Source organism: Bufo bufo, chromosome 10, assembly GCF_905171765.1.
Source record: "Bufo bufo chromosome 10, aBufBuf1.1, whole genome shotgun sequence".
In the NCBI taxonomy this organism is placed as follows: Eukaryota; Metazoa; Chordata; class Amphibia; order Anura; family Bufonidae; genus Bufo; species Bufo bufo.
The window spans coordinates 144204633-144230007 of record NC_053398.1 but is presented as its reverse complement, the minus strand read 5'-3'; the positions used below and the strand labels follow the sequence as shown (position 1 = coordinate 144230007).

At 48.0% G+C, this 25375-nt stretch overlaps 1 protein-coding gene across 1 annotated transcript in view; it reads left to right on the top strand.

Moving 5' to 3' along the window:
* LOC120980563 (EP-cadherin-like) overlaps positions 1-24699 on the top strand; it is a 29721-nt gene extending 5022 nt beyond the window's left edge. The window contains exons 3-16 of the mRNA XM_040409727.1: positions 10860-11065; positions 11146-11289; positions 12236-12385; positions 13936-14080; positions 14329-14501; positions 14580-14708; positions 15973-16155; positions 18715-18959; positions 19159-19301; positions 19473-19697; positions 19919-20134; positions 22868-22998; positions 23102-23245; positions 23595-24699. Of these exons, the coding sequence (XP_040265661.1) occupies positions 10860-11065; positions 11146-11289; positions 12236-12385; positions 13936-14080; positions 14329-14501; positions 14580-14708; positions 15973-16155; positions 18715-18959; positions 19159-19301; positions 19473-19697; positions 19919-20134; positions 22868-22998; positions 23102-23245; positions 23595-23801 (2441 nt within the window). The 3' untranslated portion in view covers positions 23802-24699. The remainder of the gene's footprint in view (positions 1-10859; positions 11066-11145; positions 11290-12235; positions 12386-13935; positions 14081-14328; positions 14502-14579; positions 14709-15972; positions 16156-18714; positions 18960-19158; positions 19302-19472; positions 19698-19918; positions 20135-22867; positions 22999-23101; positions 23246-23594) is intronic.
* The last annotated feature ends 676 nt before the right edge of the window (positions 24700-25375 follow it).

Below are 25375 nucleotides of genomic sequence, written 5' to 3'. Positions count from 1 at the left end.
CTCTCAGTCTACGGACTCCTGTCGGCTTTTTGTGCTGATTTTGTTGTTTTTGTTTCCTTCTTGCTTTTCCTTTTCAAAAAGGCCAATTGATTTGCAGATCTGATGCTTGGTTAATGGTTCGCTGTGGTCGGGTATTCGCCGCCGTCTAAGTGCTCTGCGCGGTCCCGGGTTATTGTAATGGGCTGTGCGCTCCGTTCCTAATCTAATCAAGGCCTATATTTTTGTATGTTTTGCTTATCGCAGCTATGTGGTCAGTTATTATGTGCCCCGGTGAGTCACACTTATTAGTGTGTGCATTAAATATTGAGATTTATTGGCCGCTTCGCCTCCTGCCCTCTTAGTTTTTAGGATATTTTATTCTATATATTTTTTTTTTTTTTTCTGCTTGCTCCATGTTTATGTTGCATTTGGCATCTTTTGTGCTCGCAGAGCATTGCACCCTCCCCATCCCTACGGCTTCACCTGTTCAAACACGCTCCTCCTCGGCAGCGGATCAGGTGTCGTTAGTATTCATGCGGCTGACTGCACTGTGTACACTGCGACATGGTGATCCCTGCTCTGCAGCCCTCCATCTGCATTATAAGTGACTGGGAGGGGGGAGATGGCCATTGCTGGGTATTTCACAAGCTGGCACGACCAGTGGGTTATATTTTGGGACCGGCCGCTTGGCCAATGACTTGGAGTCCCCTTATCTCAGCAAATGGCATTTATCATGTAGAGAAAGTTAATACAAGCCACTTCGTAATGTATTGTGATTGTCCATATTGCTTCCTTTGCTGGATTCATTTTTTTTCCATCGCATGATTATACACTGTTTCCATGGTTACAACCACCTTGCAATTTACCAGTAGTGGTCGTGCTTGCACACTATAGGAAAAAGTGGGAGTACACTTAAGCTAGTGCCTTTTACTATAGTGTGAGCACGACCACCGCTGCTGGATTGCAGGGTGGTCATAACCATGGAAACGAGCAGGGAATAATGTGATGGAAAAATTAATCCAGCCATTAAAGGAGGCAATATGGAGAATCACAATACATTAGTAAGTGGCTTGCATTAACTTTCTCTAGGTGATGAAAATGCTATTTACTGAAGTGAGAGGACCCCTTTAATATCGACCCCCTGGAGGATGCGAAACATTTGCATGGAAATGGCTCCTGGTGGACTTTCTTAGGGGATTGTCCCCACAGGATTTTGGCAAGTTTTCTCCACTGATGGCCACGTCAAATGGCTTCACATAATCTAAGAGGATGACATTTTCAAGATCTCTTGTACATGATGTGCAAAATCCTGGCGCTGTTGGACGTCCCTGAATCTGCTCCGTCACTTGCGTTGGGTCTTGCGCTGACTAATGTTCCCGCTTTTACCCTTAATGTGTTTTGACAGTTGGTATTCCTGCTCCACAAACAATCATTTGGGTCTCATTACAGCTGGTAAACCCCACCGACGAGCGGCTCGGGCCTGACAGGCGATGAAAAACAGCCAATTACTACAGGCGTGAAGACCTGTGGTGCATCTAGGGGAGGGTTTGATTGCTTTACAGTAGACGCCACGAATAATGGAGAACGTATCGCGATATGATTCAGGAATTTTTATTGGTTTGGGCCTAATTTTGTCCTGTAAGATACAGATCTACTCGGCGGTCTATATCAAGCGTCTGTACAAATCAATACAGCTGAGTTATTAATGAACAGAATCCATTAACGGAAGTCATGTACGTCTTAAAGGGCTGCTACACCTGGAAATGACATGCATGGGGGGGGGGTTGCGCTTGGACTCTTCTAGAGGATATTTAGTCAGGTTCTCAGCCATAATGGATTGCATGCCTTAGATGAAAAGTGATGGTCTATTGATGACTCCTACGTCGTGGTTGAACGCATAATGTATGTGAACACGGCCTGAACCCAAGTTGTCATGACTTTGCGTGGGGTACCTGCATCATGTGCAGGAGCACGCCGAACGTGGTCCCGACTAGGTGGATGTGCTGCCCTTGTGCTAAGAAAGCTTGACCCGCACTTGTACTCCGTGCCGTCATATGATGGGATGGAAGTGACAAAAGTACGGTGGGCATGAGACCGGGTTACAGAATGGGTCATGCACTGGCAAAGAGGAACCACTTGTCATGTGAAATCTCACAACCTCTCAGAAATCTAAAAAAAAATTTAAAGCGTATTATAAGGAAGTGCAGCAGCTCCGTTCTGTCTCGGAGCTTCTTCTGGCAGGGTGCTCAGTGGTGCTTCATAATGGAGTTGTTCTGACTTGCGGTTCTACCGACTTGAGGAGCAATAAGTGTGAATTCACATGCAGCAGCAGAAATTTGAGACTGGCCCATTCCTTGATCAGGTAGCACATCTGTCATGTGTGAATAGACCCTAAAACTGGTTTTGCACAGGCAGTTATCAGAAATGACCATTTGCAAATATTCCCTGATTGTCAACGGGGTGATACCTACAATCTAGATAAAGGATATCCTCACCCATTGAATGAGTGGCTCCTCAGGTTATCTGACTACTTGTAGCTGATCTATCCTCCGGTCATCTGTATTTGATCGGTGGGGGGGTTTGACACCTGGGACCCCTGTAGATGAGCTGAGAAGGCCTAGCCCTGCAATGAGCGCCATAGCCTGCTCGAGGCTTACATGACTGTCGGGAGCGTGGCTCGGCCCCATTCACTTCAGTTATGTCAAGCTGTAGTAACCAGCGCGACCACTACTGAACCAAGGGAAATCAAGAAACTTCCAACTGCGTAGTCCTGGTATATCCGTATACTTGTGTATGATGGTAACGTGTTTCGGGGCTGGCCCAGCCTCTTCCTCAGTTATCAGATCACACCATAACATGATGTTGTGTGATGCCTGAGGAAGAGGCTGGTCCAGCCCCGAAACGTGTTAGTTTTACACAAACGGATGTACTAAGACTACGCAGTTGGAAGTTTCTTTAGCATACGGCACCCGCGAGAAGTCTCCTTTTTTCTTTATTTCCCTTGATCTTCAACCAGATTTTCTGAGACGGAGGCAGCAGCTTCAGGTACCCCCATTTGTGCTGGACCCTTGTCAATCGGATATTAATGACTTATCCTGAGCATTGGTCATCAATATAAAGCCTGGAAGACCCCTTTAACAGGCTGAACTTGGTTGATCTCTCGCTTTGCCCAATACGTCCACCGTTCAAACCTGAGTTGTCATGTGCGATCTTGTAGCGGTTGGACAGCCTTACTCGGTAGCCGTTCCTCCATATTGTACAACGGTAAAATTGCTGATTCTGAGACTCCGGCGCTGACGTCTTGCTGAAAGCTTCATATTTAGGTCTAGATCCTTCTGCTCCTTGGCTTGGATGGTGGAGGGAAGCTTTCTGCGGAGACCTTGTAATCTGTAACCTGGGGAATTGTTGCGCAGTAACGAGCAGCGTAATAACCTCGCCGTCCTGAGTGTTACAGGAAACGTTATCTAATGACCTTGTCTAATTTTGCTTGCAGAACACACGATTATGGATCATAATGAAATTGCTCAGTTGGAGGGAACACGTTTAATGGTCTCAATGGATGACGTAACAAACGTTCTCTAATTATCTTTGTTGTGGACGAGACTAATATAGCATTGAGATGCTGGTCCTACCATTCTGGATCTCGTCTTCTCGCTGACCGAAATCATGGAGGGAAACTATTTCCGAACCCTCAATCCAAAATTAAAGGGGTATTCCAGGACTCCTATATTGATGACCTGTCCTCGGGATAAGGGCTTGTGCGCACTATTTAATTTTGTCCTAATTTCTGGCAGGTCGGATGCGGACTGCTGTCTGTTCTGTGGTATCTGCAAAAACTAAGCAACCTGTCCTATTCTTGTCCACATTACAGACAAGAATACAACTGTTCTATTGTGGCCCGGACATTCTGTTCTGCAAAATGCGCATTGCACGCGGCTGGGATCTGAGTTTTGTGGACTGCAAAACGGGTAACTGCTGTGTGCACGAGCCCTAAGTCATCAGTATTTGGTCGGTTCGGGTCTGACTCTCGCCATTCCCACTTCTCTGTAACATTTCTCGAAGGAACAAACTAGGAACTGTACTACAATGCTCCAGAGTTGAGATTTCAGGGAAAAGTAATTGGTTACTAGAAAATGGTGACACGTCCTCTTTAAAGGGAGTTTTCCAGGACGCCTATATTGACTCTCGCCGATCAGAGGCCGTGGAAATAGCCATTTACTATAATAGACAAATTGGGAGAATTGAGGTTCCTTTTTAAAGAAACCCTCCGGCCTGAAAGGTTTACCTAGGTTATGCCTAGAGCAGCGCGTGATCGAGTATTTCATGTCTCCTTCCCGTTTCTGCATTTTACGTGTCCTTCTCCCTCTGCCGTGGAACAGTTAACTGCTGACCTGAGCAACGCATTGTTGCATAACCCAAACACATTCCTCATTCCTTTCCATGCAGGCCGAGCTCTATTGTCCCGGCTCTTGTGTTCTTGTTCTGCGATGCTCAAGTTGAGCTAGATGAGCTTCTTGCCACTCACTGAAGCGTGCAACTAGTACCAGGAGAGGAGATTCGGGGGGGGGGAGGGGACTCTCGTCCTATCTCTTTGCAAAGTTTGCATCTGGACCAAAAAGATGGCTTTATAAAAAGTGTAAAACATCTAATTTTGATGCCTACTAGTACCTGCCCCATTGACATGAAGTCCAACACGTATGCAATGCACACAATGAAGTTCCAGTGAAAAAAATGAACATCTGCCATGAACCTTTCTCGGGTCCATTGTGTTCTATCAGATCTGAACTGGTTCCCGATGTTCCCGTCTGTCATGGAGGCAGAAGTGTTGACTCTTTCCAGTAATGTATTTATTGCTTTGACATCTCTGCGTACTGTGTCATGGACCTAATGGAGAAGATAAAAAGCTCTGAAGTCGGTTTATGAATATTTAACACACTTCTATCTACTTTAACCATCTGCAGGTTTTCTTTTTCCATCCGCTACGTCCAATTACCAGCCATGCAGGCTTGTAACGTTCATCTGTATGTATAAAGCAGCTGTCCACGTTCTCGCCAGCTCCGCCGAGTGTTGGTAGATGTGGCTGCTAATCTGCGTAAAATATCGGTCTTCCATTAAGGCCTCATACACGCAACCTACGAGTTTTGAGGTTCTGGCTGTTGCAGATCTGGTGAGGATCAAAAAAATGGTTGTATGCGTGGGGCCCAAAGGGGTGAAAATCTCAGTACAGGCAATTATCTGGTACTACCAAGTTGGAGACACCCTTGGAGTTCTCCTTTCTCACTCCAAGCAGGAGGTAGGTGATGACTTTGTCTGGTTTGACCGTGGTTGAGCGGCTTCATGTTCTTGAGATGGCTGCATAGACCACCTCTTCCATGATGGCCATCCAGTCTGGGAGATCGGGTCTTTAATCTGCCTTGTGGGTAGGGGGAGATTTCCAGGGTCCATCATGGTTGACAGAATTCCGGCCAATACTTTCTTACTGACCTTTCCAAGAGTAAATGCTCTGTAGCACTGCCTAGTTGGAGGTTGGTGCTCTATATTGACCTTTAAGACTCTCTAGCCTGGAAGGGGTGCTCTCCAGAAGGACAAACCATCCCCCATGTAAAAGTCATTTAATCTAGCCAACCAAGCAACCTGCTCTGTACTGATGAGGTGCAAAAAAACACAAAACAGCTGTCTGCTAATTTTTCCTTCTGGAGAACACTCTGTTTGGCCAATATCATGTTACAAGACCTGTTGGATGTGGACTGTAGAGAAGCTACCACCACTTGGTGGCACTTAGACAGGTTTTGCTTTCAGAAGTGAGCTCATCTGCAGATTTGTCCCAGGGAGCGTTGCTTGATGTGGAAGTCTCCCCTGATGCTCTCCACAAGCTCATTGACCTTTATGTAGAAAATTTGGAGAACTAACTTGTGAAATTCTAAAGGCGCCCATACTCGAGTATCTGTAAGCTGACTGCCATGTCTCCTTACTACTAAAGTATGTGCTTTCCACTTCCTGTGGTAGCTTCTCTCAGGTTGATGATCGAGGCACCTGATCATTATGTTCTTGAGTCTGAGCTCCCTATAAACAATGGGTTACTGGCTGACCCTCCATTGTCTCTTCCTTCCCACCAAGACCTTCAGGTTTCGTTGATAATTTATGGGGGCTATAAAATGCCTCACTTTTCCCTCAAAGACCTCATTTGGGAGGCTGTAATGGACCACCTCCCACAGAAGTCCAGACCTTAGACCACCGTTGAACCCTTTATGGTGATGTATGTTCAATGGGAGGTCCTGACTTTACAGCCTTAAGGGCTCATGCACACGAATGTTTTTTTTTGTGGCCCGTATGAGGAACCATTCACTTCAGTGGCTCTGCCAAAAAAACTCAACCTGAAGTTACTCCGTGTGCATTCAATGTCTGCAGGTCTGTTCTGCAAAAAAAGTCCTATTGTCTGCGTTACGGACCAGGATAGGGACTGTTCCGTTAGGAGCCGGCTGTTCCGCAAAATGTGAAATGCACACGGCCGGTATCTGTAATTTGCGGACTGCATAGTGGTTGCGTGCATGAGCCCTAAGGCTGAACTTGCATTGCCTGGTTTTGGTCGTCTTGATTAATTTGAGTCTTGGGTTATGTTTCCTGTAGTTGCCATGACCAAGGTGGAAAGGGTTTGAGATGATGAATCCATGTCCAGCAGAAAACATGAAGGACTCGTTCACCTGAACGATGGCCTTCCAATGCCCTTTTAGTAAGAGTAGGCGCCCTGTGACGTGGACACCTTGGTCTTCTGCCAGTCCTGTGCGTGACCCACCTCTTACATTTCCTGACTGCCATTTGCATCTGTGCTTTAATCTGATGAAAGGAGGTTGTCGGCAGGATGTGATTTCCTCTCAGTGATGTGTGAATGGCTTCCCAGGACTGTATGTAACTGGTTTTACTGGGTCGTCTTCCTCGCTTCCTGGGAGCGTTGGGGGAGGATATCGATGCCTGTACTGAACTGGTCATAGGTGAGTAAGCAGGGACTTTGTTGAGGCTCGAAACCCTTGTTACAGTAATGTGGTTTTACAGCAAGACTCATTGTGTAAATTTTTTTATTTATTTTTTCCGGAAAATTGAGTACAAGAGGCATCCAGTCCTGATCAGGCCGCAAATTGTGACGTGATGTGCAATACATGTGACCTCATATCCTAATGGTCGTCATCCATTGTGCAAATTGTATCAGCATGTGGAGGCCTATCGACTGCAGCGTTTAAGTTTGCATTATTTTACCCTTTCTCTAGTTGTCCTCACAATTACAGAAACTGCAACATGCCCTTATTGAGGGCTAATTACTTGCAGCTTTTTATCCTGATCAAGAATAGAATGTCAGATCTACAGTGAAGACTGACACAGGGGTGATCCCATGATTCATGTGAAAAAATGCTCCTCAGACATCCTACAGAATGAGAATCTTTCTAGCAAAAGTTACTACCAGCTCTGTAGAAAATGTGAGGCGCTATGCTGATGTGAACACGTTGCATCCATGGTGCGAGTTTTTTATTTTTCTGTAATTGCAAAGTACAGCTTTTTTGCTGCTATTGTGTAAAATGGTGGCGAGGTGCAACATGTAAATCCATCCTTGGCTCTCAGGCGATTGGACAGATTGAGTCCATAACAGGTATAGAAGTTATTTATATTCTTTATCCACTCCCCAAAAAAAAATTCTGCATCGTGTGAATATGGCCTTGGCTCTGTACTGGGTTGTCAGAAAAGATCTGTCCATTGACATTAATTTGACAATGTGACAATAAAACACAATGTTGACGAATTTTGGTGATAACATTATATATTTTTTTCTTCTGGACAATTTATCTTTATGAAGTGAAGCAAAAAAAGACTTGAAGTTTTTGCCCATTGAGTCCATGTAGCACTGGGCGCTAGTTATGTCTCTGATCCACCCACCCCCGGGGCGTCGGAGCGAGACGCAGGATAAAATGCTCCATTGTTGCTGTGCTTGGCCTTCATCACATGTCGGCCCGCAGGGAACGGTCAGCAGATCTTGGCTGCAAATCTAGATGGAGATCAAACGGCTCCATAAAAAAAAACCCTAACACAGGGTCATGTCTCTAAATATGTTGGGTGCTGGGTGGGTCTGTCTTCATCTATCGGTAATGCTAGAAAGGGGGATAGATCTTTATTTTGCGCACTTGCATAGCGGTGACGCATTCCGTAGCACTTTACAGACATTAGCATCGCGCTGTCCCCGATAGGGACCCCAGACTGAGCCCCATCAGTCTGTCTTTGGAATGTGGGAGAACCCGGAGGAAACCCACAACAACATGGGGAGAACATACCAACTCCATGCTGATTTCCATGGTCGGAAAGCTAATGCCAGCTATTGTTCCATGTTGTCAGCCAGGACACCCCCCACCCCCCACATTTGCACAGTGTGACCTTTTTGTTTACTGCAAACAGATCCCGAGCTCCCAGTATGGACCTGGCTGAGCCGTCCCATTGATGATCTGTGACAATGGGCCCCACAGGGGGCTGCTGACTGATGGTGGCGCTCTGATGAGTCGTCCTGTCGGCAGCTCATTGCTCAGGGCACAAGTCTGATTGGTGAATAATATCCTGACGAGGACTGATGTGATGCCACCCCACAGCAATGGCCGCTTGTATAGACTGGGCCCGCCAGGTGAGAGGGGTGGCATGTGGGTAGTCTCGCCATGAGTAGGGTGGTGTGTAGGCAGAGGGGCCTTGACATGATGCCTGGTGTCGGTCAGTAGGGTGGGTAGTCTTGCTATTGAGTAGGGTGGTGTGTGGGCAAGAGGGGCCTTGGCATAAGGAGTGGTGTCAGTAGGGTGGGTAGTCTTGCCATGAGTAGAGTGGTGTGTGGGCAGAGGCTGTGGTGTGTGGGTACAGGGACTTTCCATGAGGTGTGGGGTGGGTTGACTTGCAGTAAGTGGGGTGGTGTGTGGGCAGAGGGACCTTGCCGTGAGAGGGTTGGCATCTGAGCAGGAGAGGGCTTCACTCAAGTTAATGTATTGAGCTACAATACTACTCAAGTGGGCACCTTTTTTTTTTTTTTTTTTTTTTTTTTTTCTGTAACTTTTCTCCAAATACACTGCCCTCGAATGTGTTCCAGGTGCAGACGAGCAGTAGGACCAGAGCTTGTAATGGTCTCCGCCATTCACCCTGCGGTGACTATGGAGCCTCTTGAAGACTAAGGGGGTGGTGTGTGGGCCCCGCTGCGTGTCTAATGCGCTTGGGTGCGGGATCGTGTCTCTACTGGTGTTTGTGCGACGGTTGTCTCAGCCTAAAGCAGAATTTTTCATCGTTGGTGAGAATGCGGGGGGGCAGGCCTTAAAAACCTATAAGTAGCAACAAGAATCTAGAAGCCGGCAGCGGGTTTCTAGACCCGTCTGTTAAGCTGTATATTCTGTGAACTCTTGTTCTCCAGTCGTTGGCCTACAACTCCCAGCATTCTGTTGTGACTGCGGTAACGGTTATTGCAGATTTTTGCAGCAGTGGATTGTGAAATGGTTAATTTTCCACATTCCCATAGGTTTGTAGTGCAAATAGCTCTTTGTTTCCCTCGCACAATTGTGCAATTAGCCAGCTCCTGGGCCCCGGGCCATGGCACCTCTTCCACCAACTTCTTTAAGTGGCTCATTGATGAATCAGTTTCGGGAGAGGGATAAGTCATGGAGACAGAAAATCCTGTGCCGCTGTTTGTGTCCATCTCTGAACTGCTGCTCACGTGGTGGCCGCGTGGGGTCCTTTAAACGGGCGTCTAGCTGTGGCCACCGACCACGTCTGCCTGAGCTGCTCTGATGTCTGTTACTTTACCATGTCCTATGTGCAAGGTGTCTACCAGGCCCCCTCCACGGCGCCTGCACAGTAGATGCAGGCTGAAGACTCACTTCCTGCCTAGAAGTGCCAGTGTAACGGCGCCTGCGCAGCATAAGTGAGGGCAGGGGTTGGCTATCCTTGGAGCTTCCACGGTATTGAATAAAACTTGCTGGGAGTTGGTTTTACAACAGCTGGTCCCTGGGTTGGGGGGGAATAGGATAGGTGTTTTGGGGTCTCACCACTGGGACTCAACAATCACAAGAATGTGGTGCTGGAGTGGGTGTCAGTCCGCGGGATAGTCAAGCGCTCGTAAACGGCTTCTCTTCCACCAGTCCTATATAGCTCGGCAGCGAGCATGCATGACCATTGCTCTTTTGGTTGGTCGGTCTGACCTATGGGACCCCCACCAATCATACCTATCCCCTAGCCCAGGGATGGGCAAACCGCGGCTCTCCAGCTGTTGTAAAACGACAACTCCCAGTATACCCAGTCTGCCTACAGCAGGGCATGATGGTATTTGTAGTTTTACAACACCTGGAGAGCCGCAGTTTGCCCATCACTGCCCTAGCCGATCACTTCATATAGTGAGAGGACGCCTTAAGAAGCTGACTTAAAGGGGAGATCAGTGAGCCCGCTGCTTCATGAAACTGAAGGGCTCCGTGCTGCAAACGGCAGGTCCGCAATATACAGGCAGTGGCTGTGACTTTAATGGGTCCACGATCTGCAAGATGGGGCCAAAGATGGGACCCATCGAGTCTTGAGCAGAGGCACATACACTTCTGTGGGCTTTCAGGTCGGTGCCGCTGCACCGCAAAAGATGTGACGCGTCCTGTCTTCTGCTGCATCTTGCGGACCCAGTGGGTCCGTGTCTGCCGCAGCTATTTGAGGTCCCCAGCATGGAGCCCTTATGTTCGTGTGCAGGAGCCCTTAGGAGGAGCTGTCTGTAGCCTGTACAACCTCTTGCTCTGAGTGATGTGGGTATTGGGTACAAGATAAAACTGGGCCGCACTTCCCGGTTACTCCCTGCAGTAACACCCTCTCCCCCCCCCTCTTTTATTTTTTTCCAGTACCGTTTGTTGACTGCACTGCTCGGAAACACGGTAAATTTGATGTTGGCGATCCCCGCTTCCTGGTGCTCGCCGACGGCAGCTTGATTGCAAAACGGCACGTAAAGCTCCATGACGCCACCAAGTTTCATGTCAATACATGGGACGCCCGGGGGACGAAATATTCCACGGCGGTCACTATAAAACGACTGCATCGGCCTAAAGAGGTAAAGTCGAGTGAGACCGCGTGGACCGCGCGCGCCCGTCTGCTGCGTCTGTAAATGTCTAATTTTCCTCTGTTTTGTAGAAGTCTCATCGCAAAGGAAAACTCCCGGTGCTGACTTTTCCTGAGAAACAGGGCGGCCTGAAGAGAAGGAAGAGGGACTGGGTCATCCCACCCATCCACATGTCCGAGAACGATAGGGGCCCTTTTCCTAAAAGACTTGTACAGGTAAGAAGGATGCTGTGTATACGGCGTCATCAGCCGGTCGTCTGTGCCGTCCTGCTCCGTTTTAAATGGCGTGTCCACCACTTCGCCGCTGCCCCTGTACTCTACAAGGTTTATGATCTTTAGAATTTTTTATTTATTTTGACAAAAATAAAATGTACCGCAGAGATTTAGGACTTATTTTTAACAGATTCTGGGATACGGTCTGTATTATCCAGAATTGCAGTCACTATTCCAAAGTCTGTCAATGGAGTCAGTCAGCAAGCATGCCCCTTCAATAATGCACGGGGAACTCCAGGAGCTTGTTTAACCAGACTCTGGGCAGTGTTGTAGTTTGCGGTTCCTGCCTCAGGGGGGTGCTGTGGTTGACTGGAAAAGGGCCATCTCTAGTGTGCAAATAGCCAAAGTGCTGCAGACGTACAGACAAGAACGCTGGTGGAGATCTGCTCACCGCAGAATTGTGAATGCAGCTTTGAAGTATCCTAAAGACTAACTCTGAATACTAGACTATGTACACTGACTCCAGAGCTGCACTCGCTGTTCTGTTGGTGGAGTATAATACAGGATGTAACTCAGGATCAGTACAGGATAAGTAATGTATGTACACAGTGACTGCACCAGCAGAATAGTGAGTGCAGCTCTGGAGTATAATACAGGATGTAACTTGGGATCAGTACAGGATAAGTAATGTATGTACACAGTGACTGCACCAGCAGAATAGTGAGTGCAGCTCTGGAGTATAATACAGGATGTAACTCGGGATCAGTACAGGATAAGTAATGTATGTACACAGTGACTGCACCAGCAGAATAGTGAGTGCAGCTCTGGAGTATAATACAGGATGTAACTCAGGATCAGTACAGGACAAATAATGCATTTATAAAAGGGTTTTGAGCTGTGATTTTGCCAAAAATTATTTATTATATATTTTATTTTTTTTCACTTCCAGATTAAATCCAACAAGCAGACAAATATTTTATACAGCATCACGGGGCAGGGTGCAGATACCCCTCCAGAGGGAGTGTTCAGTATTGAGAAGGCGACTGGCTGGATGTTGGTGAACAAGCCTTTGGACCGTGAAAAACAAGCAACGTACACTGTAAGTTTCTGCTTGTGATGATGGATGCCTGTGTCTCTACCTGTGCTTGCTTTAAACGGAACAGCTGCTGATCCCGTACATGTCACACAGGAGAAACTTCTGGTGGACCTTAGCTGAACTCCAAGTGTCATTAAGCCAATGTATGCTATAAATACCAGGGAGCGGCTGGTGGCCCTGGTAATAGGTGGGGCGGCTGGTGGCCCTGGTAATAGGTGGTCTGGGGGGGGCGGCTGGTGGCCCTGGTAATGGGTGGTCTGGGGGGGGGCGGCTGGTGGCCCTGGTAATGGGTGGTCTGGGGGGGGGCGGCTGGTGGCCCTGGTAATGGGGGGGGCGGCGGGTGGTCCGGGGGGGGGCGGCGGGTGGTCCGGGGGGGGCGGCTGGTGGTCCGGGGGGGCGGCTGGAGGCCCGGGGGGGCGGCTGGTGGCCCTGGTAATGGGTGGTCTGGGGGGGGCGGCTGGTGGCCCTGGTAATGGGTGGTCCGGGGGGGGCGGCTGGTGGTCCGGGGGGGGCGGCTGGAGGCCCTGGTAATGGGTGGTCTGGGGGGGGCGGCTGGTGGCCCTGGTAATGGGTGGTCCGGGGGGGTGGCTGGTGGCCCTGGTAATGGGTGGGGCGGCTGGTGGCCCTGGTAATGGGTGGTCGGGGGGGGGGGGGGCTGGTGGCCCTGGTAATAGGTGGTCTGGGGGGGGCGGCTGGTGGCCCTGGTAATGGGTGGTCTGGGTGGGGCGGCTGGTGGCCCTGGTAATGGGTGGGGCGGCTGGTGGCCCTGGTAATAGGTGGTCTGGGGGGGGCGGCTGGTGGCCCTGGTAATGGGTGGTCTGGGTGGGGCGGCTGGTGGCCCTGGTAATGGGTGGGGCGGCTGGTGGCCCTGGTAGTGGGTGGTCGGGGGGGGGCGGCTGGTGGCCCTGGTAATGGGTGGTCTGGGGGGGGCGGCTGGTGGCCCTGGTAATGGGTGGTCTGGGGGGGGCGGCTGGTGGCCCTGGTAATGGGTGGTCTGGGGGGGGCGGCTGGTGGCCCTGGTAATGGGTGGTCTGGGGGGGGGCGGCTGGTGGTCCTGGTAATGGGTGGTCTGGGGGGGCGGCTGGTGGTCCGGGGGGGCGGCTGGTGGTCCGGGGGGGCGGCTGGTGGTCCGGGGGGGGCGGCTGGAGGCCCGGGGGGGCGGCTGGAGGCCCTGGTAATGGGTGGTCGGGGGGGGGGGGGGGGGGCGGCTGGTGGCCCTGGTAATGGGTGGTCTGGGGGGGGCGGCTGGTGGCCCTGGTAATGGGTGGTCTGGGGGGGGCGGCTGGTGGCCCTGGTAATGGGTGGTCTGGGGGGGGCGGCTGGTGGCCCTGGTAATGGGTGGTCCGGGGGGGCGGCTGGTGGCCCTGGTAATGGGTGGTCTGGGGGGGCGGCTGGTGGCCCTGGTAAAAGGTGGTCCGGAACGCAAAGGGGAGCCTATTAACATTAGGCAGATCTAATATGCTTGGAGACGGGCAGCGGTTTCTCCCCTGTTGAAATAAACCTGCATCCTCAGTCGTCAGGAGGTTTTTAACCAGCCTGATTTTTGCCCCCAGCTCCAGTCTCATGCAGTGTCTGTGAGCGGCCAGTCCGTGGAGGAGCCCATGGAAATCATCATCAATGTTCTGGATCAGAACGATAACCGACCCATGTTCACAGAAGAAGTGTTTAGAGGTTCGGTGCGAGAAGGCGTTCCCCCAGGTAAGGCTTCAGTCCGCTCACTTGTATCTTCCATGCGGTCAGGGGGGCCAACCATCCAGAAATTTTTGGACAGTCCAAGAATGGGCACTTTATTTTATTTTTTTATGGTAGGGGGAGTTGCTGTTTTAAATTTACTCTGTACAAAATGTTGGCAGTCTGATTTTTGAATAAGTTGTCCAGAAAAGTCTAGATGGCCTTCCTGGGTGCAGTTCCATATGTCTCATCGGCTGCAATGCTTCTTCACTTAGGAACGCCCTTCATGAACGTAACCGCGACGGATGACGATGACCCCGAAACGGAAAACGCTATTCTTGGCTATTCCATTCTAAAGCAGGAGCCTGAAGATCCGGCAGCCGGGCTCTTCACCATCAATAGCGTGACCGGCGTGATCAGTGTGATTGGGACGGGGCTGGACAGGGAGGTAGGGTCCTTCTGCATGGACTACGTGTGTCATGACTGATATAAGTCGGATGCTTAACCCTGGATTCTGTGTCTACAGCGGATACCAGAATATGTGCTGACTGTACAGGCTGCCGACATGGAGGGGAACGGGCTGGCCTGCACCGCCAAAGCAATTATCCAGATAGGGGACGCCAACGACAACCCCCCTGTCTTCGATCCTGTGAAGGTAAAGAACCCCTGTTGTCTCCTTTATACACACTTGTCACAAAGGGATTGATATAGTTTGGATCCAAACGGGATTATATTTCATAATGGATTCTTCAGCATTAAAGGGGTCCTCTCACTTCAGCAAAGGGCATTTATCATGTAGAAAAAGTTAATACAATTAATGTATTGTGATTCTCCACATTGCTTCCTTTGCTGGCTGAATTCATTTTTACATTGCTTGTTCCAAGGGTTGCGACCACCCTGCAGTCCAGCAGCGGTGGTCGTACTTGCACACTGCAGGAAAAAAAGTGCTGGCCTCTCTGGGACTCCGGGAGCGCACGCAGGCCAGTGCTTTTTCCTATAGTGTGCAAGCACGGCCACTGCTGCTGAATTGGACGGCGGTCGTAACCATGGATATGACCAGTGTAATGTGATGGGAAAAATGAATCAATCCAGCAAAGGAGGCAATATGGAGAATCGCATTACATTAGTAAGGGCCTGGTAGTAACTTTCTGTACAAGATAAATGCCATTTGCAGAAGAGAGAGGACCCTTTTACTGAGTATTGGGTTTGCACAGATCACTTGAGACTATTTAAGAAGATGCAGTCATTTAGGACACGGACACCGCCACAAATGTCCACAGCCTGGTATATCCACTCCGCCTCAGTCAAGTGAATGGGGATGAGCTGCAATACCAGACGGTGCCTGTGGGTGGTGCCACTTTTGGGGTGGAGGAATAGGGGAGCGAATCCTTTAAAAATGACCTGTTACCTCTCCTGACATGTCTGTTTTGTAACTACTTGTATTCACCATGTAATCTTGTGACTATGCTCGGCCAATCCTATATTATTCCTGCTAGAAAGGATTGCTAGCAGTCTGCAGTAGAGATTCAGATGGGTATTACCAGTTTGGGGGGTCCCTGCAGAGTCTGACCTAACTGTATAAGAATCAGACTATGCAGTGGCACACCCCCAACTGGTAACACCCATCTGGACCTGCACTGCCAACTGCTAGCAATTTAGACATCTAGCAGGAATAATATGGGAATGGCAGAGTTATTACATAGGGAATGCAAGTAGTTACCAAAACAGACATGTCAGTAGAGGGGACTGGTCCTCTTTAATACCCCCCTGCGCTCTCATAAAAAGTTGCTAGGGGAGAAGTTCTGCTCCTTTACGGCAGCACATGGGGGAAGGAGGCTCAGTTTTAGGGAAATGCCTAGCGTCTGCACTGCCGTACAAGCTTTATACAGGAGTTCTTCACCTGACGCCTCCTTTCACAGTACACGGCTCTCGTGCCAGAAAACGAAGTTGGATTCGAAGTCCAGAGGTTGTTGGTAACGGACGCCGATGAGATGAATTCTCCCGCATGGCGTGCAGTCTATAAGATAAAGGCGAATGAAGGCGGATTCTTCTCTATTACCACAGACAAAGATACCAACGAAGGAATCCTGACTACAGCCAAGGTTGGTGCCTGCACCCCCCCGCACACAGGGGCCGGGAGGTTTTTATGATAAGGGTTCTTGTTTTGAGGAATGTAACCCAAAACAGTGAGTTGTTGGCGTCTTATTTCATCCTCTGCCTTAAGAGCTTTGTGTTCCTGGACTGGAAGAAACAGTAGCTGTGCTGTCGGCGTCTTCTGACTCCCACCTGACATCGCAGACGGTGACCTTGCCGTTTGGTAAAAAAAAAAAAAAAAGTATGGGGAAAAAAATTAAATTAAACTATGCATGATTGAGTGCATCGCTGCCGTCACACTGCCCCTAGAGGACACGGCGTGTAACTACTCGTGGCGAACACAAGCGGCCCTTTCACAGAATCCGTAGTGTTTGCTCGTGGTTCAGTGATTGTGTTATGTAAGCAGCTGACTTGGCCTTCAGTTCTTCCCTTCCATCACAATTTATCCCTCTATTCTGCATTCAGGAACCTCTTCAGTTTGTGTGAAGTTGCAATATGTGCCTATGTGATGGAACTTCTAAAGATTTGTAAGTACAGAGGAGCCGTCGCCTCTCCCGACATGTCTTTCTGGAACTAGTTGCATCCCCCTTGTAAATCTGGACCCTGTTTTTCTGTTGCTCTGTTATTCCTGCTAGAAGTCATGAATACATTCCTAGCCGTTTCCAATTAATGTCTAGGTGGGTGTTACCAGTTGGGGGGGGGGGGGTGCACCTGCCCAGTCTGACACTGGCGGCACTGATTGGATAGTGTCACTGTCCAGGGACACCCCCCCACCCCCCCCCAACTGGTAGCACCCAGCAGGGCCTTTATTGTGAACTGCTGGCAATTCATTTGTGACTTCTAGTAGGAATAATGGAGGAATGGCACAACATAAGATTAAAAGCTCCAGACTTCACATGGGGAATGCAATTTAGTTACTAAAACAGACCTGTCGGTAAAGGTGACGGCCGCTCTTTAATACCGGCCTGAATAGGGAAAGGGCCAAAATGAGGCTTAGAAATTAAAGTGTGCAAAATAGAGAATGTGGTGCTTTGGTGGTCCCACCAAAGAAGCATACTGGAAAAAACACTGGTGTGCCCGAGGGGAGCGGTGCATGATGTAAGTATTCATGTCGAGCAGCGCATAGGGATGTGTCCATTGCAAGAAAAACGAACAGTAAAGTAGTCGAATTTGAAAGGAAAAGCACTAACGTTCTTCTCAGTCACGTATCACTTTACATGCAGCAGTAGAAATTTCTGCAACCGATTCCTACAGGCTCGCTATTCCCTGCGCTACATCTGTATGACGTCCCTTATCTTTTTTAAGAGCAGCTGTAAGGATTAGGCCAGTCTGAGTGATCGTCCCTCCCCTCCATACATGACCACTTCTCCCACTGACTGACCGGTTGGCCCCCCAGTTTAATTACAGCAGACAAATGGTTTTGTAAGGAAGTCGAGTCTTTTTGCGTTGGTTCAAGTGCAGGGCCCCAGAGGACCACTGCAAAGGGTTAACATTTGTTATGGGTTTACACTGCCGTGTAATGCAATTCCAAGGGCTGAAATGGGAAAAACGGTTTAGTTGTTGTGCCCTACTCGGGAAGCTGGCTGCTCGGCCCCTGCTGAGGGAAGCGCTGTGGGGTCTGCATCAGCCATAGTTTGGCCTGAGCTGCATGGGTCTGTGCCGTGTGAGTCTTGGTACCAGAGGTTTTCCATGCAGAGGACAAGTGGCAGCCGCCTGGGAGAAGGAAGCAAAGACCCTATGGGCCTGTGATGGCTAACCTCCGGCGCTCCAGCTGTGGTAAAACTGACTCCCAAGAGGAACACTTAGCTGTTCTCAGAACTCTATATAGAAATGAATGGAGCATGCTGGGAGTTGTAGTTTCACCACAGCTAAAGTGCTGCAGGTCAGCTATCATTGCTCTAGGCCAGTGATGGCTAACCTTGGCACTCCAGCTGTGGTGAAACTACGACTCCCAGCATGCTCCATTTATTTCTACAGAGTTCTGAGAGCAGCCAAGCAAGGGGGGCATCTTGGGAGTTGTAGTTTCACCACAGCTAAAGTGCTGCAGTTCAGCCATCCTTGCTCTAGGCTGTTCTTGACCACCAAGGATTGTGTGTGAAGGGTAATCTGCACGTGGGGACGGTATATTGCTTTGGCACCCACCTTGAGGAGCTACACCTGTCTGAGACTGAACTTCTCAGTGTTTGCCAAGAATACCTCGGTAAAGTTTGTAGGACTTGGCACCTTACACTGACCACCTGGTGACACTCAACACCTGTCACCATTACCTGCATCACCTGGGAGTACTGCCTTGCACCCATCTACCTAACGCCAAGGGCACCCCACCTATCGGGCAAGCATCCCCATACTAGGGTGTACCCTGACTGAAGAAGGTGCGCTCTCCTTTCACTGCATGACCCCAGGGAGCGCAAGAGGTACAATGGCTACTACTCCTCCACTCAGTTGCTCTGTAAGGTTCTGGGCACTAGGGCAATGAAGTCAAGGATCAATGGACCCAGGTACAGGTCCGCAGCTGCTTCTTGCCTTGGGTAGGTTCTTCTAACCCCTTGTCCTTCTCCTCCTGACAGGGTTTGGATTTTGAGACCAGAAAGCAGTTTGTGCTGCAGATCACGGTGGAGAATGAAGAACGTTTTGCGGTCCCTCTGCTAACCTCAACCGCCACGGTGACTGTGAATGTGGAAGACGTCAACGAGGCCCCATTCTTCATCCCACAAGTCAGTGTGGTGGATGTGTCAGAGGACTTGCCACGTGAGCAGAAGATCACGGCCCTGGTGGCCCAGGATCCTGACAAGCAGCAGAACCAAAAGCTCAGGTAGGTCATGCTGGATTTCAGCTGCTGGCATGGACCACAAATCTATCGATCCTTGACAACCTGGAGCAGAAGAACTGTGGCTCTGTAGTCAGTATTGATACTTCTCAATGTAGAAGTCTCATTCTGCATTCTGTAGGAGGGTTTATGTTCCGTGCTCTTGATGGTATATTAACCCATATTGTTCTGTCTTGTAATTCAGGTACAGGATTGGTAATGACCCTGCTCGATGGGTCACCATAAATGAGGAAACCGGCATCGTCACTGGAAACGGCAACTTGGATCGGGAGTCTGAATTTGTGAAGAACAACAACTACACCATCATTGTGATGGTAATAGATGATGGTGAGTGGTAGTTGTGTTGCACTGTACATAACTTTACGTTGTGGAGTTAACGCGGTGCCGACAGTTTGGCCGTTCCCCACATTGGGTTGTAATGCTGGCGTGCTGTAGTTGGGGGTTTAGGATATGCCATGTTATATAGATTTAATATACAGTAAATGTCTGTCTTTCCAGGAATTCCATTTGCTACCGGCACCGGTACGCTCGTTCTACAAGTGCTTGACGTCAATGATAACGGTCCTGTCCCCAACCCTCGTGCTTTCACCATCTGCAGCCGGAACCCCGAGCCGTTTGAGTTCATGGTTACTGACGCTGACCTTCCGCCAAACACCCACCCTTTTGAAGTAGAGCTCACTCATGGTTCTGATGTGGCCTGGACAGCGGAGATGAAAGGAACAAGTAAGTGGATGGAAGTCCTGGAGTATTAATGCTTTCACATGACCGTCATGCAGATTCCTCAGAGTCCACGTTTGGCCTGCAGCATCCAGACTTTTCGGCTTGAACTGAACTTGGCTGCCTGGAAAGCAGCCATACTGAGCATGATCTGTTTTTCTGATCTATGGATTTGTACAGGCTCTGAGAAACGTGCATTAACTTTTTGGCTATTTTTCTGTCCCCAGATTACATGTTTGTTCAACCCAAAGAAGAGCTGAAGGCTGGAGACTACAATCTGTACGTTCGCTTGTATGATGCCCAGAGGCGAGCCCAGGTCACGGTCGTCAACGCTACAGTGTGCAACTGTGAAGGCAATGCAGTCTCCTGTCTAGAGAAGATTGTTGATGGTTTCGATCTGCCCATTATCCTGGTCATACTGGGAGCAGTTTTGGCACTTCTAAGTAAGTAGTTTGCATTACACCTTTTACCCCCTTCCCCCACTCTTCCACATTTTCAATGTCTTTGATACCACTTTGGTTCTTAGGTGCCAAATACAGCTGAAAAGGTCCAACAAAATGTTAGATGTTCTAGATAAACTGTATATTCACTAATGTTTAGATTTAAAAAAAACTTCTGACTGACATGTGCAGTGATCTAGTGGATTACTGCAAGGGTTAATTTCATGCTGCAGAGTTAAATGGCATTTAATGCTAAAATCTCTGTATGCTGCATCCCAATAGTCACTAGTAGTCTTGGTTAGGATGTTGTGGAGACTGGCTGGTCTGGCCTCATCTGTTGAATTGGAGGGTCTTTGCTGAGCAGAGGCAACGTGCATGTGGGAGGTCCTGCTAGCTAGGCCCAAAATGAAGCCCGATCCGGGAAAACGCCATTCCTGAGTAGTGTTGAGTGAACTTGTGTTTTAAGTTCGGCGTCTAAAGTTCAGGTTATCGAAGAATCGCGTTATGGATTCTAAATTCCATTATGGTCCGTGGTAGCGGAATCCATAACGCGGTTCTTTGATAACCCGATGCCAAACTTAAAATAAAAGTTCGCTCAACACTATTCCTGAGACAGTCGCCCGAGAACAACTAAACTAAATAACTAATCCAGTAATTTATATAATATAGTGGCTCACCCTCCCTTAAAGGGAACCTGTCACCGGGATTTTGTGTATAGAGCTGAGGACACGGGTTGCTAGATGGCCGCTAGCACATCCGCAATACCCAGTCCCCATAGCTCTGTGTGCTTTTATTGTGTAAAAAAAAAACAATTTGATACATATGCAAATTAACATATGAGTCATATCTTACTTGTGTGACCAGAGAAGAGTCAGATTTTCAAGCTCTGACTCATCTCAGGTTAATTTGCATCTGTATCAAATCGGTTTTTTTACACAATAAAAGCACACAGAGCTATGGGGACTGGGTATTGCGGATGTCCTAGCGGCCATCTAGCAACCAGTGTCCTCAGCTCTATACCCAAAATCCCGGTGACAGGTTCCCTTTAAACTACGGTAGAGTTGCTCCATACTTACCATCTATAAAGTAAGTTAAAAATTAAAATACATTTATTTTAAAATATGCTTAAAAAAAATATATAAGGTTTAAAACCCGCCTGGTTGATAAGGCAAATAGAAGCAATGCAGAATGACCCCCGAAAAAAATACAGCTATATTCTATGGTATACTTCTGATATAGTCACAGGTTGTAACAGTGTGTTAGTTAATCCATCCTTAGTACGATTGGGGATCAGCTATTAGATTTAAGTTAATATTAGCTTAGTATATACTCTACATTCAATAAACAGTGAATAATGGACTGATATGGCCTCCATGAATAGTAATAACGCACTTCGTAGGTAATGAGAATGAATTTTGCAGGTATTCAAAGTCTTGATAAAAAACAGAAGTGATCTTGAATATTCAAAGTTTCAAAAAGGCGGTTATAGCAGAAATCCTTATCCTCTTGTGTTTCATCAATTTGAGATGGGTGAATAAATCTCTCGTTTTAAGCCGAGTACATAGAGAAAATATGGTTCGTTATAATTGATACACAGGTTCAGAAACTGATGTGACGAAAATAATTTATCAATAAAGGTTCCAAAGAATAATCCAATTCTGTTTAGTGAGCCATATCATCAATGGTTAGGGTGAGTATGTTAAGTCTCTACTCACTGGAGACTAATCGGTGCATAGGCCGACATCGGAGGGGCGTCCCGCCCGGTGCACAGCCGCTCGCCCAGCCTTGTATCTCTGCCAAACGGCGCTTTGTGTGTCAGTCTGCTGTGCTGGTTGCGCGCCGGAGCTGGCATCTCGCGTGGTTCATAGTAGGTCACGTGGTTCACAGTAGGTCACGTGATGCTTCCGCCCGTACTGCTAAGTCTTCGGTGCTTGCAGGTTTTCAAAATAATATATTTTTAATCCACTTGGGTTCAAGTGGAAACTGAAACAAATGGGTTCTGGTGGGTAGTTCAGTCTGTATCTCAGCCAGATGCGTTTCGAGGTACTCCAACCTCTTCCTCAGCGGCCTAAAACCCTAAACTAAATAACTACCCTGAGAGAGAGAACAGACCTTTTAGATTTAGGCCGTTCATTGGAGTCAAACAGTACGGTACAGCTCGTTTATGCTAATAAGACTCTACTGCAGGAAGAGTGTATTGCTTTGGGGTCACCACACTTGGAGACAGACTGGCAATCGCAGAAACCGTTCTAGCTGAATTTCACTTTGCAATCCCATTCTCACGGATTGCCACCATTATTGTTGCTGCCTATACACCGATTGCTGTTTGTTCACACCAGACAACTGACGTGCATTTGATGAATTAGTCCATTCGCCAGCCCTTGTGGCTGCCTTCCTGTCTCGCACCCATCTGCCGAACATCATAAGCACCCCGCCTAACACCAGGCAGGAGCCCCAGAGAGTCTAAGGTGTGAGGCCAGCCACAGATGACTACCACTCCTATCAGTACTACAAGTACCATTCCCATTCTTTCCGTCTCCCACGTGGGCTCGCTGAAGTATGGCTACGATGTCGTACTTTATATCTAGCCGCTTTGACCATGTGAATAGAAGTGTTCACTCGCTATGGTCATCATGACTTTGCTTCGCTTTACAAAGTACCAATTTCTGCTTGTTTTGGACCTTTTAAAATGTCTAGGTGGCTTAATCACCACTATCTCTAATTTCTCTCCAACAGTCCTGATCCTGCTGCTATTGCTCTTCTTGAAGAGGAAGAAGGTGGTCAAAGAACCGTTGCTGCTTCCGGAGGATGAGACCAGAGACAACATCTTCTATTATGGAGAAGAGGGAGGAGGAGAGGAAGATCAGGTGAGTCTCGCTGTGAACGGGGTGCAGCAACACGTGGGCCCTTTCATCGTATCTGTGCTCAACCCCTCGTCGGAGATAAATGAAAGGTTTCCATATATTTTAGGATTATGACCTGAGTCAGCTCCACCGTGGACTAGATGCCCGACCTGACGTTATGAGGAACGATGTGGTCCCCTCCTTTATGCCTGCACCCATGTACAAACCCATACCATCAAACCCTGATGAAATTGGGAACTTCATAGAGGAGGTAAGTCACGACGGATGGAAGGTTTGAGGAGGTAACACGTGAAGGGTTCCTTTCCATTATAATGGAGATGTCAGGGCTACTTTCTTAGGGTTAATTTTTGTGTAGAGGTCTATTTCCTGTGAGTGGACATTAGTGAGCTTCCACAGCCGCTTATAACGGGAAGCTGCTTAATGGATTCTCGAGCTCATTAAAAGCAGAAATTGCCTTAAAACAAGCTGATGGAACGTTCCCGACCTAATGTTCTGGAGGACTTTTCGCTTCTATTTTTACAATTTGCTACTAAATCTGCTGGAGTGGTACATACTACTTAACGCAAGACCTATTTTATTTTCACCCTTTTTCTTCATAGAACCTCCATGCGGCGGATAATGACCCCACTGCTCCTCCATACGACTCCCTCCTTGTGTTTGACTATGAAGGTAGCGGATCCGAAGCGGCTTCTCTTAGTTCCATAAACTCTTCCAGCTCGGATGCTGACCAGGATTATGACCAACTCAACGAATGGGGTCCTCGCTTCCGGAAATTAGCAGATATGTACGGTGGCGACGAAGACTAGTTTGTTGGAGACGAGTATGACAGTCAGATATGGTGTCCAAACTAGAACTTCTACCACATCGCCTTAAACACTGGTCCATAAACTTTTTATTTTTTAAGCCTGAGCTGAAGAGGCTTCATCTTGTATTGTACCTTGAACCACTACATGCATGTTTTTTTTTATATAAGGTTTTTTGTTTTTGTTACCCCTGGCTCTTGTGCTTTACATCTGTGCTATGAAACCAAAAATTTTCCATCGGTCGGTCCAGCTGCAATGCTTAAGAATGGGGGAAATAACCAAAAGCCAGCGCCTGAAGAGGTGCTCATGATGCCTTCAAGATAGGGCTCAGCCGTGCCTTCCTTTAGACACCTCGGACGATGCTGTATTTCATCGTTGCCTTGTTTTTAGCGTTTTGTCTATCACCCAATAGCACCATTAAGACTTTTAGCCCATCTACATCACATTGACAATTGCCTTTCTTCTGGATTTTGGCCACACAAGAATGGAAGATGCTTTACACTGGAACAATGCGTGACCTACAAAGACTCCCCACCTGTGCACTGGTCTAGTGATGGCCATACAAACCCCTCGTCATATGGCTGTGACTCATTGGATAATGAGGTCACGGCAAAACTTGTTTTTTTTGCCTCAGAGACCCCTTTAATTCATTTAGTTTCCCAAACTCTTATCTTGGTAGGGTGGATCTGATTTTTTTTTCTTTATTTTTGTATGGTTTTTGTTTTTTTAAGCTCTACCCTTTTTTTCTTTTTTCTTTTTTTTTTTTTTAAATTCACAATTTGGGTTATTGCAGCAGGTTTTTATATTGATTCATTGTGTGTACTATTTATAAGAATAAATTGTTTTTCTAACTTGTGTTAAACTTGCAAGAAAAAATTTGATGTAAAATACCCAAATACATTTTATTAAAGGTTTGTGTCGTGTGGGTTTTTTTAATTTTTTATTTAATATACTAATGCATAGAGCCATGCGTTAAATGGGAAGGAAAGAGGAATGTAATTCAATATTTTTTTTTTTTTAAGGATTCTGGTCATGTTGGCAGAAGCAAAAAGGAACTACCTGAGCTCAAAGGGGTTGTCTGCTTTTTACTATTGATGACCTAGCCTCAGGATAGGCCCTCAATATCGGATCACCAGGGGTCAGACACCCGGCATCCGCTGCCTTCTCTGCTTGGTTTACCTGCTCGCTGCAGCAATTGTAGCGGTGAGCCATGTAATTGCAAGTCTGGTGTCCCCATTCACTTCTATGGGACGGATCCGTCTGATCAAGTGAATTTTACAGAGCCGTCCACAGAAGTGAATGGAGGCGCCATACCTGTAATTACACTGCTCACCGCTGCGGCGAGAGGGTAAACGGAGCAGAGAAGGCAGCGCTTGTATGAGGGTGGCCTTCCCTTCAAACAGCTGGGGTGCTGGTGGTTGGACCCTCGGTGACCTAATATTGCTGACCTTTCCTCAGGATGAGTCATCAATAGTAAAAACCGGTCAACCCCTCTTAAAGGGGTTCTCTAATTACTATGGTTTTTAACTTTCTGCCCAGGCCATTTTTTGCCAATCTGACATGTGGTAACCTCTTTT